This window comes from Mesocricetus auratus, unplaced genomic scaffold, assembly GCF_017639785.1.
Source record: "Mesocricetus auratus isolate SY011 unplaced genomic scaffold, BCM_Maur_2.0 Super-Scaffold_4256, whole genome shotgun sequence".
Lineage (NCBI taxonomy): Eukaryota > Metazoa > Chordata > Mammalia > Rodentia > Cricetidae > Mesocricetus > Mesocricetus auratus.
In genome coordinates, this window is record NW_024429182.1 from 91326042 (window position 1) to 91340176 (window position 14135).

The following is a 14135-nucleotide window of genomic DNA, read 5'->3' on the forward strand; positions in this document are numbered from 1 at the left end:
CACCCCACCCACAAATAGATTTCTCTAGGAAGTCTTTAAAGACCCACTCACGCCAGCTAATTACTTCTCTTTTCCTGTACCGTATTCAGCTCATGGCTCCCTTCCTGCCTTTATTTTTATTAATTGCAGTTATTATTTTATCTCAGTTCCATAGGGGCAGCACGTTTGTCTAATGTGTCTTTCAATTACTAGTGCCTAACCTGGTGCATGGCACTTAGGAGGCGGCACTCAATGAATGTTTCTGAACTTAATTTTCATTACAAAAGAGTGATCATATCAGTGTGGCTAATATAAAAGTCACATGACATAAGGGTGAACTGGTGTGAAGTCACAGATGAATTATATAATTCTTTCATATTCATACAAATAAAGGCATTACTTAGCACTGGAAGAGTGTTACAATGGTGGCAAGAGGGCAGGGAGCATAAGATCATTCTCAGTAATATAGCAAGTTCAAGGCCAGTGTGGCCTGCATAAAATCCTGTCCTAAAAGAAATTAAAAGGGGGATGAGGAGATAGCTCAGCGGATAAAGTACTTGCCATGTAAGCCTGAGAACCTGAGACCCATGTAAAGCCTTATGTAGTAGTATGTGTCTGTAAAATGTAAAGTAGTGAACAAAAAGAGACCCCATCTCAAGCGAGGTAGAAGGCAAGAACAGACACCAAGGTTATCTTCTGATTTTCACACACCTACCTACATTCACATACATAAATTTGGACACATATACATCATACACGCATATGCATACAAATGCACACCAAGATGAAAAAATAGGATGTGCAGTATAATGGACTGATTATAGTCAGACAATCTGAATTAATTAAGTCACTATACAGTGCTCCCTCTAAGAGCTCATTTGATAGAACTTTTACATTTTAATTAATGCAAATTTGTAAGAAAAGCATTAAGATTCCAAAACAAAACAATTAAAAACCAACAACACACAAATGCACACTGTCAACAGAAAATTCATCTGGGAGGAACTGCTTAACCAGGCCTAACATAGTCAAAATACTCAGATCTACCAATGACAAACTAAAATTTAAACCACCAGGCAGCCGCTTGAACCCCATTGTATCAGCAGCCTTCTGTTCACATCATATCTCCCACTGAGAGTGATTTACTGCTGATATGTAACAGGACTAAATGACATAGGTCCACTAGAAATCGATTTGAGCTCATTATTATTTCAAAAACCCCTCAAAAGAAAGCAGGGGAGAATAGATAGAAGTTATTATCATACTAGAAAAAACACAGAAGCACCATTGGGCATGCTGACATATATCCATAACTCCAGCATCCTGGAGGGAAGGCAGGAGGATTGCCATGCTGTAAAGGGTAGCCCAGGCTACAGAGTGAGTTTGAAGATAGCTTGGACTACAGAGTGAGAACCTGTCTCAAAAGATATTAAAGAATAACAACAAGAACAACAACAAAAAAGCTAGAAGTGAAGAAAGGAAATAAGAAAAAGACAGAAAAATTAGAAGTTAAAATGTCCTCAAAAGGTTATATTCATTCTTTGGAATATATATAAAAATCACAAGAACAATAATAATTACAACTGGACAACTCAGCATTTTTTATGTAAGTGTTTGATATAGATTATGATATACTGAGTTTGTTTACCAACCTAATCTCATGAAAATATAGGGTGCCCAGTTAAAATTGAATTTCAGAAAAACAACAGCTAACCATTTTGTCTTAGTATGTCCCATGCAATATTACATGTTGTTTATCTCAAATCTAAATTGAAATGGCATCCAGTACTTTTCCTGGAACCTGTAATGGGAACCCAGATATTTGCAATCTATTTTGGCAATGAGAAAACAAGGATACAGAGGTGAAGTAACTTTCTCAGAGGCCTACAGCAAAACAACAACAAAGAAAGTGAGAAAATTCTATGCCTACAAAACAGTAGAACAGATATACTAACTGTAAGTGATTTCAAAAAAAAAACTCATGTGTGATCATGGAGCTATAAAAAAGTGAGAAAATGTTATGCCCTACAAAAGAGTAGAATAGAAATATTGCCTGCAAGAGATTTCAAATAGAAACCAAAAAACCCACATGTGATCATGGACCACCACTGAAAGGAAAACAGGCAGGGAAATGATGACCTGAGCATTTACTCTGAGCATGGAGCTGTCTTAACAGGCTACTCCCATTTTATCAATAAATAATAGAGTGAAATCTTTTGCTCAAGGTTACTAAACTAACTAGCGTGGGATTGTATTGTGACTGTACAGCTCTTGCCTAGTCCATTTTACCATACAGTTTTTCTTGGTGTAGTCTTTTTGTTTTGTTTTCTTCTTCATTTAACATAACGCATTTAATGCTTTCTGCTCTTGCAAAGACCCAGCACCTCCATGGTGACTCACATCTGCCTGTAACCCCAGCTCCAGGGCATCCAACACTCTTTTTCTGTCATCCAAGGATTCTTGTATGCATGCTCTGCACATAAACTCATGTACACACACACACACACACACACACAGAGAGAGAGAGAGAGAGAGAGAGAGAGAGAGAGAGAGAGAGAGAGAGAGAGAGAGAGAATAAATAACAAAGAGATGTTTTCTTAAAAGTTGTTCCTTAGGTACAATCAATCCTTCTGCTTGTTGATACACAAGTTCTTATGTAAGCCAAGCACAGTGACACATACTTTAATATCAGCACTTTGGCTAAGGCAGGAGGATCAACCTAGGTTTAAGGCCAGTTTCAGCTACCTAGCCAGAACTACAAAGTGAGACCCTGGCTCCAAAAGGGGGAGGGCGTCTGGGGAGATGGCTCAGAGGTTAGAGCACTGGCTGCTCTTCCAGAGGACCTGACTAGGGTTCAATTCCCATCACCTAGATGGCATCTCACAAGTCTCTGTAACTCCAGCTCCAGGGAATCTGGCACCCTCACACAGTTATACATGTAGGAGAAACACCACTCAAGACACCTACAACAGTCTTGGAACATATACACATTAAATAAACAAACAAACAAATAAATATCCCTTTGTCTAGAAATGCAGCTCAGTTTGCCAATAGTTTTCCTACAAGGCACAGGTCCCAATTCCATCTCCAATACAATGCACAACAAATTCGTCTGATAAAATCTATGCACTAGGTTCTAAGAAGGTTTCAAACATACCTTCAAAGTCTGAACCTCTGAGTTTGCTTTGGTTTAAAGCCAGCTTCCTAGAGTCAACTAATTAAATACATGAAAACAAATGTAGAAACAGGCATGATGGTGCTTCCTTGTAATCCTGTCACCCAGGAGATGGAGCAAGAGGATCAGAAGTTCAAAGTCAGCTTCTGCTACACACTGAGTATAAGACCAGCTTGGCCTAAATGAGACCACCATCCCCCTCAAAACAAATAAATAAGTGGAAAAATAAGAGAGAAACCACAATACACAGTGAGAGCTCCCAGGAAGATCAATTCCCATAGAGAAAACTGCACACTTCACATTGTGAATTCATTTAGAATGTAGAGATACACAGTCCACACTCACTGTTGTGACTTCATTTAGAATCAGAGATACACAGTTCACACTCACTGTTGTGACTTCATTTAGGATGCAGAGATACACAGTTCACACTCACCGTTGTGACTTCATTTAGAATCAGAGATCCACAGTCCATACTGGCAGTTGTGACTTCATTTAGAATGCAGAGATGCATACTCTACACTTACCCTCTCACAATGCCATAGCTCTCTTGACTTAGTTCCTTTAATACACCCTGATTTCAGTACTTGGTCACCTGATGAAGAAATGAATGTATATTTCTTCTCAGCCAACCACATGGGAACCACACCTGCCCACACAGATGTGCCAGCATGCCTTCCAGGGATATCACCTGTGCCACACACACACACACACACACACACACACACACACACACAAAGCACAGGGGGGGGGGGGGGAAATTTTAGGGGGGAGTTCTTTCCATGCTCAGTTTCATTCTTCTGTGACACTCTGGCCCACATCAAAAAGGTCTGTGCCTTTGATTGTTTATTCTGAAAGAGGCACCTGGCCAGGGGTCTGCCTGTGGTGCCTGCCCAGGCTTTCCTTTGTTTTTCTCTCTTGATAATTACCACCTGACTAAACCACTCACTGGTCCATGTAGAGGAATCCCATAGAGATGAAACACACTTGTTTAAATAAAATATTTATGAAGAAACCCTAAAATGTCACTGAAGTGAATGCAAATGAGACCTTCACACACTGTACTTCTGATGCCACTCATCCTTGCAAGGCTATTTCCCCATTACAATTAATGTTAACTCTTAAAAATTAATCCCACTGTGCATAAACACACCAATAACTGTCCCTAAAAAGCCAGTACTTTTTTTCCAGACAGGGTTTCCCTGTGTCGCTTTGGAGCCTGTCCCGGAACTAGCTCTTGTAGACCAGGCTGATTTTGAATTCACAGAGATTCGCGATTTGCCTGCCCTCTGCTTCCGGAGTGCTGGGATAAAAGACATGTGCCACCACCACCCAGCAAAAAGCCAGTATTTTAAGAATGGTTAATTTTACTATTTTGGAAAGTTTGACTTAAGGGTAATATTTAATCACAACAGTCACAAAGATTCTTCCCTTAAATCTATATTTAATTATTATTTTCCACACATACCTCCTGATAAATTTCACTATAATACAATACAAGGTTTTATCAGTGAAAGTCCTACATTCTATTTCTCTGATCCAGAGACAGGGTCTCATACAGCCCAGGCTGGCCTTCAACTGACTATGTAACTGAGGCTTTGAACTCTTGTTCTGCTGTCCCCAGCCACCAAGTGCTGGGATTGCAGATACAGGATATATGCCTTCTCATTTTGTTTTTAATGTATATTTTTTTCCTTAAAAGAAGATGGACATGATAAAGTCTAACGACACTTATTAAAAGTCCTTGAGATAAAAACTTGGCAAAATACTGCCAAAAGCAAGTTATGGATCAGCTGATATGGGTACTAGCCATGCAAAGGCAAGAGTCAATTTCTCCTAGGTTTTTCATTTTTTCATACTTTTGCAGTAAGTAAACATAAGTTGAAAAGAGTTAGGTGGAGTTTACCTTTACCTATGGTCACAAGAGTTGTCCTCTACCTGACCATAAGACAAAATCAACCAAGAAATATAAGGAATATACTATACTGATCCCAGGTACCTCCACCCCTGAGACTTTGGTTTAACTGGTCTAGAATACAGCCCAGTTATTGTTAGTTTTTTGTTGTTATTTTCCTGTATGTTGGAGCCCTTAAGTATTTATAATATGTAGCCAAAGTATAAAACCATGGAGTAGGGCTTTCCATAATATAGTAGTATTTAGATAGAAGGAAGGGTCACTGATAATATGACACTGAAGCTCTGCTTCAAGCCTGAGATAATAATGAACAAACATTTTCTGGGCATTTCTTTGGTACAGATAATGGAAATATGTGAAAACCCTCCAGATATGACAGCAGAACATGAATGGAAAACTGACATTGGATAAAGAATTCATAACCAGAGTAGTAAGGTGACTCTACACACAATTTAACCTACACTTGGGGGAATTAATCCACTATACATGTTGAGAATAGACAAAGCCAGTCTAAGGATGGCTGTTATGAAGTATTTTAAGAAATATCCACTGACAATGACTTCTGAGTTCCGAATTTAGTCATCCCCCTGTGTCAAAGGTCTCCACATGCATGGATTTAAAAAATGTATAGCAAAAATGATCGGGGGTGGGAGGGCAGGGTGCATCTGTATTGACAATGGACAGACTTCTTTCTTTCCATTAGTCTGTAAATAACACAGTAACAACTGTCATACCATTTACATTCTTAGGTATGAAAACAAACAGATTATTCGGAGTTCATGGAAGGAGTTCATAGGTCACATGCAGACATTAAATCATTTTACATGAAAGGCTGAACATCCTCAGATTTTAGCACCATGGGAGCCCTGAACCAAAGTCTTTCAGATACTGAGGGACAACTGTAAATGTAACATGACTGATTAACATGCTACTTTGACTTAAGTCCAACTCTTTTCTGTAAGTGAAGAGAGCGGCCATGGGCTAGTATTGTACTTTCCCTATATATACCAAACATTCTGGCCATGCTTCTTGAACTTGAATAGAGGATGCTGCAAAATCAAAGGTGCAGACTTGGTAAGGTGGAACAGGCCTGGGGTCTTGCATGTCTTACAAGTACCCAGATGCTCCTGGCACACAACGAATGCTTTGAGCAGCTGTATCTCAGAAGACTGGTAAGAAGACCAAGTAAACTGCCCTACATGAGGTAGCCTTTCGGCCAGTCTATCAGTGTTCTACAGAGCAGAAACAAGGGCAATTACACAACATGTTTGAAACTAGGAAGTGCATCCCAGCATCCTGTCTGTAGAAACAATGGGCACAGAGTTCTGATCCCTTCCCTCCTAACAGCCAAACATGCAGAATGGAGAAAAAGGTGACATTCAAGATCAATGAAGGCTGGGGGTACAGCTCAGTGGTGGAGAAGAGGCCCTGGGCTCCATCTATAGTGTGACAATATCTCAATGACAAGAAGCACAGAGAGTTTTCAATTTCCTAAAAGGAAAACCTTTGAAACAGTAAATGCACCTCACCACTAGTCAGCCCCTTGAAAGTGAAGTCTCCAGTTACAAACTGAGCATGGACCAATGGTAATGCTAGGGGCCATCAGCTGCAGGACAGCTTGGCTAACTAAAGAGGCATGGCCCACTCAATTATGTACAAAAAGCTAGACACCAAAGAGAACCTCCCTGCTTTCCCTCCCTACTCCAAGCCTCTTCCTGAAACCCTCTGCTGGGTAAATGGAGTTGCTTAGGTCAGAGGGCCTGCGAATCATCCTCAGCTCTTTCCATCCTCCTGATACCTCCTGTCAACAAATATTAGTAGTGGTGCCTCCAAAATGGTCCTTGATCGTTACATCTCAGCGCCTCCATTAAGATCATGCTGAACCTGCACCTCTTCCTGGATTTCTGAAACAGATCACTAACACATTTGCCTTCACCCTTGCTCCCCTACAGTATTTTCTCAGTATGGCAGTCAGGCTGCTACTTCTCTAAGAACTTCTAATGTTCGTATCTCATTCAGAGTGAGCAGCAAGGTCATTCTAACAGTTTACAAGACCCTACATGATATGACCTATGCAACCCTTGACCAGATTTGTCACCATGCTCCACTTCCAGCCTCCCTCGAAGTCAGTGTTTCTTGAATCATAGCAACAATGCTCCTGCCTCAGAACTTTTCCACAAGTTCTTCCTGTTGCCTCAAGCACACTGGCTTGAGAACCAGCCTTACCTCCTCACAGAAAAGGGGGAAAAGTATCCCAGATGCAAAGTTACTCTGCTGCGACTTACTTGTTTTCTCCTTTTATAACTAAAATCTTTAATGGAGCTTGAGAAAACAGCTACAGTGGGGTAGCCATTGGCAGACATCAGGCACAGAAGGCTGGAACATGGCGTTCAGGTGGATTCTTTCACAGAACATGCAGTCACCCATTTACAGAGAGTACTCTCTGGGGAACATCAGGGCAGCTGTACATGGTTGTTCTGGGTCACAGTATCCGACAGCAGGGACACTGTTCACTTAGCATTATGCAGTGTGGCCCCTCCAGCCACTCAGCTCTCAGGCTCAGAGATAAGGGCACTCTTGACTTGTCCAAGGAGCTTCAGAGGCATGGACATAAATCCGTGCATGTGATGTCTATGTGAATAACCGTGAACAAGGTAAGGAAGAGAGGGAAACTGAGATCTGGCCTGAGCAGGCGCCTTGAGGGAGAGGGTGGCATGTTGAATGCCATCTTCAGCTGTATTTCCTCCTACCTTTCACAGGGCTCATCTCTTGTCTCATGCTCAGGCTAGTTCCTGACAGGACAGAAGGAGCCAGAGGGGCAGGAGCTACATCAAAACCATGTGCCCTAGTTTAAGCAGAGCACTGCTTTCAGGAAGTCAGGGAGCAGCAAGGCAGTCTCTCAGAAAAGCAATTTCCCAGCCAAGGAGCCAGAATTCGGCTTGTGAGGAGTATTCATTGAGACACTTCCTCCAGGCCAACCCAGTGGAAGAACTGGGAGAACCTTGGCCCACGAGAAACAGCCCCTGCATTGGGGCAGAGAACTGACCAAAAGGATGTGGTATTTAAACCCCCAATTCAGAGACAGGTTGCATTCCCCTTTCTCTTGTACAGCCAAAGATGACAGCTCATCTGAGATCACAGGAAAACCTACCACACAGGGGCACGAGCACAGAGACAGTTCAGCACTCCCACGTGCTTTGGGAAAGTGTGTTAAAAGTGGGCTTGGCCCTGACATGTACACACAGAGCACCCCCACACTCCTGTTGGTGAGGTCAGGAACTTCCATTCCCATCTGTGGTCTGTGAGGCACATTTGCATCCAGCAAGAAGCCACACACAGACAGAACAGCCAGGCCTCCTAGGAAATCACTAGAACCTGTATTTCTCCACTTAATTCTCCCCTCTGGAGTAAAACATTAGTGATCATTTAAGAAACTTATTAATGTAACCACAGGCATGAAAAATAAAGCCTTTGACTATAGGAAAATGTGACAAACTTTTAACACCTGCCTTCGCCACACACATTTAGAATATCTTATTAATGGTAGGCTATTTACATGAGCTGGCTCCTCTTTGAGAGCCAAGTAATTCTCTATTCTTTGAGTAATTGTATTTTTATATAATGAACTGGCATAAAATGAGAAATCCTCATCCCTAATAGTTTGCCCAGCAATAGTATCACCAATGTTTAACACACATGAACATCAAGTCAAAGAACATTCTCTCATTCCATTTTTAACAGCTCAACCACAAGACACCTTTTAAAATCTAAAACACTTATACTGGAAAAATATTTGAGAATATGAGTCCTCCCGCTGAGAAGGTGCTCAGGGAACATTCAAAAGAAATGTATCTTCTGGTGACCAGGGATGAATGACAAGACAGTGGGACCCGGGGAAGTTGGAAAAAGCAAACTGCTCAAATAAAACGCCTTCTTCTAATCTTAATCAGTCAGATGCCAAAGTAAATGAACTTTCCAAAGTTAGGAGTCTCAGAACTTTCACCAGAACAACTACCAGCTGCATACCACGGGACCCACAAGCCCACCACTCTAGTGTGCCAGGCTGCAGCAGCGGGACAAACTGGGTACTAAGGCCTCAGTGCCTGCACACCTTGCAACATGCAGGGAAAGGGTTCAGGCCCAGCTGCCCTAGATGTGTGGCTCTGAGGGGCCTGGCCCTGTGCAAGATCTTACCCCTCCCTTCTCTCCCCAGAGCAGGGAGAGCAACTGGGCACTCAGGCTGGGCAGGTCCGGGTGGGAACCAGCTGCAGCCAGGCTGTAACCAACTCCAACTTCCCAGAGTTTCCTTGGCTCTTGGATCCTCTTTCCAGTTCCAAGGCCTCGGCGGCCTCCCCTAGCTCCCGAGCGACTGAGAGTGAGGTGGCGGGTGCAGCTAGGAGCTCAGGAGCCGCCCTCAGGAGCCCAGCGCAGGTGGCGGGCGTGGTTCCTACACTAGCCTGCCCCAGCCCACCCCAGCTCGGCCTCCGCGCAGCAGCCTCTGCCGGGTTCCAACATCAGGCCACGGTGCGCTGCTTTTGGAGACCCCCTTGAGCTCAATGGTCACCCCCTGCCCTCCTCCAGTCTGCGTCGCTCTCCTTCCTCAGGCCCTGGCGCGGCCCCAAGTCTCCATCCCAGGGCCCTTGGGTCGCGCTGGCGGGCGGCGCTCACCTGGGTCGCGGAGTCGGGGTCTGGCACGGTCCCGCAGGTGGTAGATGAAATCCTGGCAGCTGTCGTGCTCCAGGGCCCCTCGGGCACAGAGCTCGGCCAGCAGCTGCAGCGCCTGGTGACAGAGCGCGTCCCTGGCCCCGGGCATCGCCCCCCCGCATTCTCGGACCGCGCCGGGCAGGCGGGCGCGGGAGAAAGCCCTCCGCCTGCCAGCTCAGAGCCTCTACCGCCGCCGCCGCCGCGGGCCGGTCCACGCTCCCAGCCCGAGCCGCAGAGCCAGCGAGGCCGGCCTCCCACCGGTTGCATGCAGCTCTCCGCTAGTCGCTCGCTCAGGCTTTCTCCGTCTCCCGCGCGGCCCCTCGTCCCTCCCCCGGGCGCGAAAGGGAGGCGGCACCCACAGCCCAGCGCGCCTCTCCGCGCTCCGCCCGCTACTCGCGGCCGCCGGGGGCGGGGCCGGGTCAGGGGTGCGCGCGGCGGGCGGGGGATCGCTGAGGCCTCAAAGCAGACGCGCCAGCGGGGGACCGAGACCGGGGCGCCTGGCCGCCAGAGGAGCGCCAGATTCCTCTCCGGACCCCAGGCTCCAAGTGGCCGCGCCCAGCCTCAGGGAGTGTGAGCCGGTACGCCTGTCAGAAGCTTTTGGCACCCAATTCCCTGGGCCCAGATGCAAACCTACCCTCCCCCGACTCCTCCCCACCCCCTGGAACCCCCAAGGCTCGTTCCTGGGTGTACTAAGCTAAGGCTGAGAGGTGGACCACACCCGCTAGATCTCAGTACCTTCTTCGAACTTGGAAAGCACGGTCAAAGCAGAAACCGCGTGCCTAAGGATGTCCCAAGCCCAAATGCCAAATTTGGAGTCAAGATTTGCCAATAAAGAATGGATGTCCACCGCGGTGGTGATTTGGAGAAGGTGAAGGTTCTGATCAGAACTGAGGGTAGATGCAGGACCCCTGGAAAGACCCCGAGGCTCACTTGGAGCTTCTCAGGTCCTGACTGGTTTTCTAAGCAGGCGATTGGAAAGGCAAGGTTGCCAGCATTTCACTAGCACAGAAGACAGGGGATCTATAATTTGTGGATGTTTAGAAAGACCTCAGTCACCTCTCTTCTACCCATTTCTTCTGGTTTTTTAGGCACTAAGCCCAGAAATAACCACGAATTATTGAGCTTGTTCGTGTATACAAGGCACTGTGCCACAACCTTTTGTATCATTTCATTTAATTCTCTAGATAGCCTTGAAGGTGTGTGTGTGTGTGTGTGTGTGTGTGTGTGTGTGTGTGTTACCCACGTTGTACTGAAAAAAGCACACTCAGGAAGGTGCTACTTGCCCAAGTTCCTAATAAATGACTAGTCTTCCTCTCCTTTCTCTCCCTCTTTCCCTCTCCCTTCTTTCCCTGTTTCCCTTTCCCTTCTTTTCCTCTTTCCCTCTCCCTTTCTCCCTGCCTGCCTCCCTCCACCCTCTCCCTTTCTCTCTCCCTCTTTTTCTCCCCCTCCCATTTTGCATATTTATATAATCCTAATGTCAAACTTCATTGTAGAACAATTAACAAACACTCTTATCGGTAAGGTTGTGCTGCCTCTAAGAATGTCTTAGAAAATCTTTTGCACACGGAGGTAATGTAGGGTCCTAGAGAGTATTTGCTCAACAGACAAAATCTGAGGGTCTGTGGTGAGCAATGCTAGGCTTTGTGAAGTTTATATTGGAGTAATAGAGAATGGACAGTTGTAATTCTAAAGGTAACTCCAAAGAGCTGTGAAAAGACGGGTAGGCTCTTCTATATTTTATTTTCTATTTTTACTTTACTTTTCCTACATTTAAAACATTTTAGTAAAGTCAGGCAGTGGTGGTGCACTCCTTTAATTTCAGCACTCAGGAGGCAGATTTCTGTTAGTTCCAGGCCAACCTGGTATACAGAGTGAGTTCTAGAACAGCCAGGGTTCTAGGACAAAGCCAATAAACCAAACAACTAACCAAAAAACCTTTTCATTAAAAATTAGGCATAGGGCTGGGGTGAAGATCAATTGGTAGGGTTCTTGCCTACCGTACTCAAGGCCCTGGATTTCATCCCTAGTACCAATAAACTCAGCAGAATATCACAAGCCTATAACTTCAGTACCCAGAAGGTACAGGAAGGAGGATCAGAAGTTCAAGGTCATCCTTGACTATATAATGATTTGAAATAGCCTGGTCTACACATATCTCAAACAAACAACACATAAGACAAAACTACACATTGTTAGGGATGAAACCAACTGAGAAAGAGCCCCTGGGGAAGACTGGGGGTTCACTTCCAAAGGAGGGGACACTTGGAGGGTGTGGAGGATGAGACAGTGGAGGAGACACAGACTGGAGGATGGTGTCTGAACAGGGAAGGTGCATGTTAAATCCAGTAGCAATGTAATTCTTCTGCCATGATATCAGAAAGTAGATGAAAGCGTTAAATTCAGTTAATTAATAACTTGAAGAGATCAAGATCTGGTGACAACCTTAACCAGACAAAAAGCAATGACTGATGCCAGAAACACTGAAATTTGAAAGACATTTCAAATAATAAAAAGACTGTAACCAGTAGAATCTGAAAGAAACAAAAACATAGAAGTTTTAAGAGCAGAGCTGGGTTCCATTGCCCAAATTTGTAATCCCAGTATGCCAGGTCGTCCAGGTCCAGCAGGTAGGGCTGGGGAAGGGCCAGTCCAACCAGTTTCTTCCTGGGACTCAGAGGGATGGTGAGTGTCCACGAACCAGTCCTCCCCCCATGTGGAGGTTATAGGCCAAAGACAGGTTGCCATACTCCAGCCTGGCTCAAGAGGTTACACTGGGTCTCAAATCCAAGCATTTTAAGGGCCAACACCAGTCCTCATAAAGGTGGAAGCAGGAGAATTCATTCAAGTTCAAAGCCAACAGATCTAAATAGCAAGGTTAAGGCTAGTCAGCTACAGCATAAGACTCAAAACATAAAACAAAATAAAACAATTTAAACCCTAAAATAAACCAGGAACCAAACCAAAACACAAAAGAATCCTGCAAATCTCCCAAAGTTTCAAAAGCATACCTGGAATATAGGAGTCAGTAATGGCACCTAGAATGCTGGCCTAGAGTTGAGTGACAGGAATCTGTTAGTCATTAATTTGATTAGAAACATAGTTGCCACATTGAAGGTTACTCCCTGAAAAAGCTGGATAGGAGATAACTCTGGCCTTTAAAATGTGACTCAACAAAAGTACTGAAAAGGAGCAATTACAAAATTTGAAGGAAATTTACAAAAGTACAAGGAAGAGTATTTGATAGAAGTGATTGACAACTGTCAATTTTAAGAGTTTGAAGGTAGAGGGAAAGCTCAGATGTGTCCTTAGAGCTGGGTATCCTAGTGCAAGTCAATAATCGCTGCCCATGGGAGGTAGAGGCAGCAGGATCACTTGAGGACAGCTTGGCCTTCTATCTGAAACACACACACACACACACACACACACACACACACACACACACACACACACACTAATTGTTCTTATTGAACTTGTTTTAATGACTCTCAGAATTCTCTGACAGATTTTTGATTCAGTTGTTTAACACGACAGTTAGGAACAGCTCTCCGCTTGGACTTAACACCAACTCAACAAGAGTGGTACCATGCCTAGTACTGGAAACCTAGTTAACTAGCTAACTACTCAGTATTAGTGAAATCGTATTTATTGGAGGAGAGTCTACAACCACTAATTTACTAAACCAGCATAATCCTTAGCAGCAATCTATAAACAGTTGTCCTATACCCACAAATAAGTGTAGTCTTCATCCCTCATCAAGGAAACATCTCTTTGCAACAGACAGAAACCACTACAGAATACCATAACCAATCAAAGTGCAAAATTGTGGAGTTCAGTCCTAGCTGATATATCTACAGAACACTCCCAAGGAACACTGCAGAAGATGGTCATAAAGATTGTAAGAACCAAAGGACCAGGGAATTTGTTGTGATATTGTGTCTCTTAGTAACATCAGAAGCTATGATGGTAAAGTCTCACCAATATGACCTTCCCAGTGTGAACTGAACTAATGGACATGCCTAACTGGATGGAGAAAAGCAAAACAGTACTCAACCCTACACAAAGAACTATAAGCAAATGAGTAAAGCTGAGAGCAGGAGAGGTGGTCTCCCCCAGGGAGGAGCACACCAACTGGTTGTCCAGTGTCAAACAGTCAGCCCTGAAAACATACACACAAGTAATACAATATGGATTCAAGAGGTTATAATTAGGAATGTGTGTGTGTTTGTGTAAATACATATATGTATGTAATAACAATTAGTGAAAGTGAGGCTATGAAATTCAAGGAGAGTGGAAGGGGTATACGGAAGGACTTGGAGGAAGGAAAAGGAAATATTAAATTATCTCAAAAACAAAAAATACTGG

The 14135-nt window shown here is 44.2% G+C and overlaps 1 protein-coding gene across 3 annotated transcripts in view; it reads right to left on the reverse strand.

Moving 5' to 3' along the window:
- Positions 1 to 10084, reverse strand: part of Syt9 (synaptotagmin 9) — a 180314-nt gene extending 170230 nt beyond the window's left edge. For all 3 annotated transcript variants that reach the window (XR_005881292.1, XM_005075725.4, XM_021230469.2), the window contains exon 1: positions 9738 to 10084. Coding sequence is in view for 2 of the 3 variants with exons in the window: in XM_005075725.4 (XP_005075782.1) it covers positions 9738 to 9882 (145 nt within the window). In the remaining variant the exon portion in view is untranslated. The remainder of the gene's footprint in view (positions 1 to 9737) is intronic.
- Positions 10085 to 14135: the final 4051 nt, after the last annotated feature.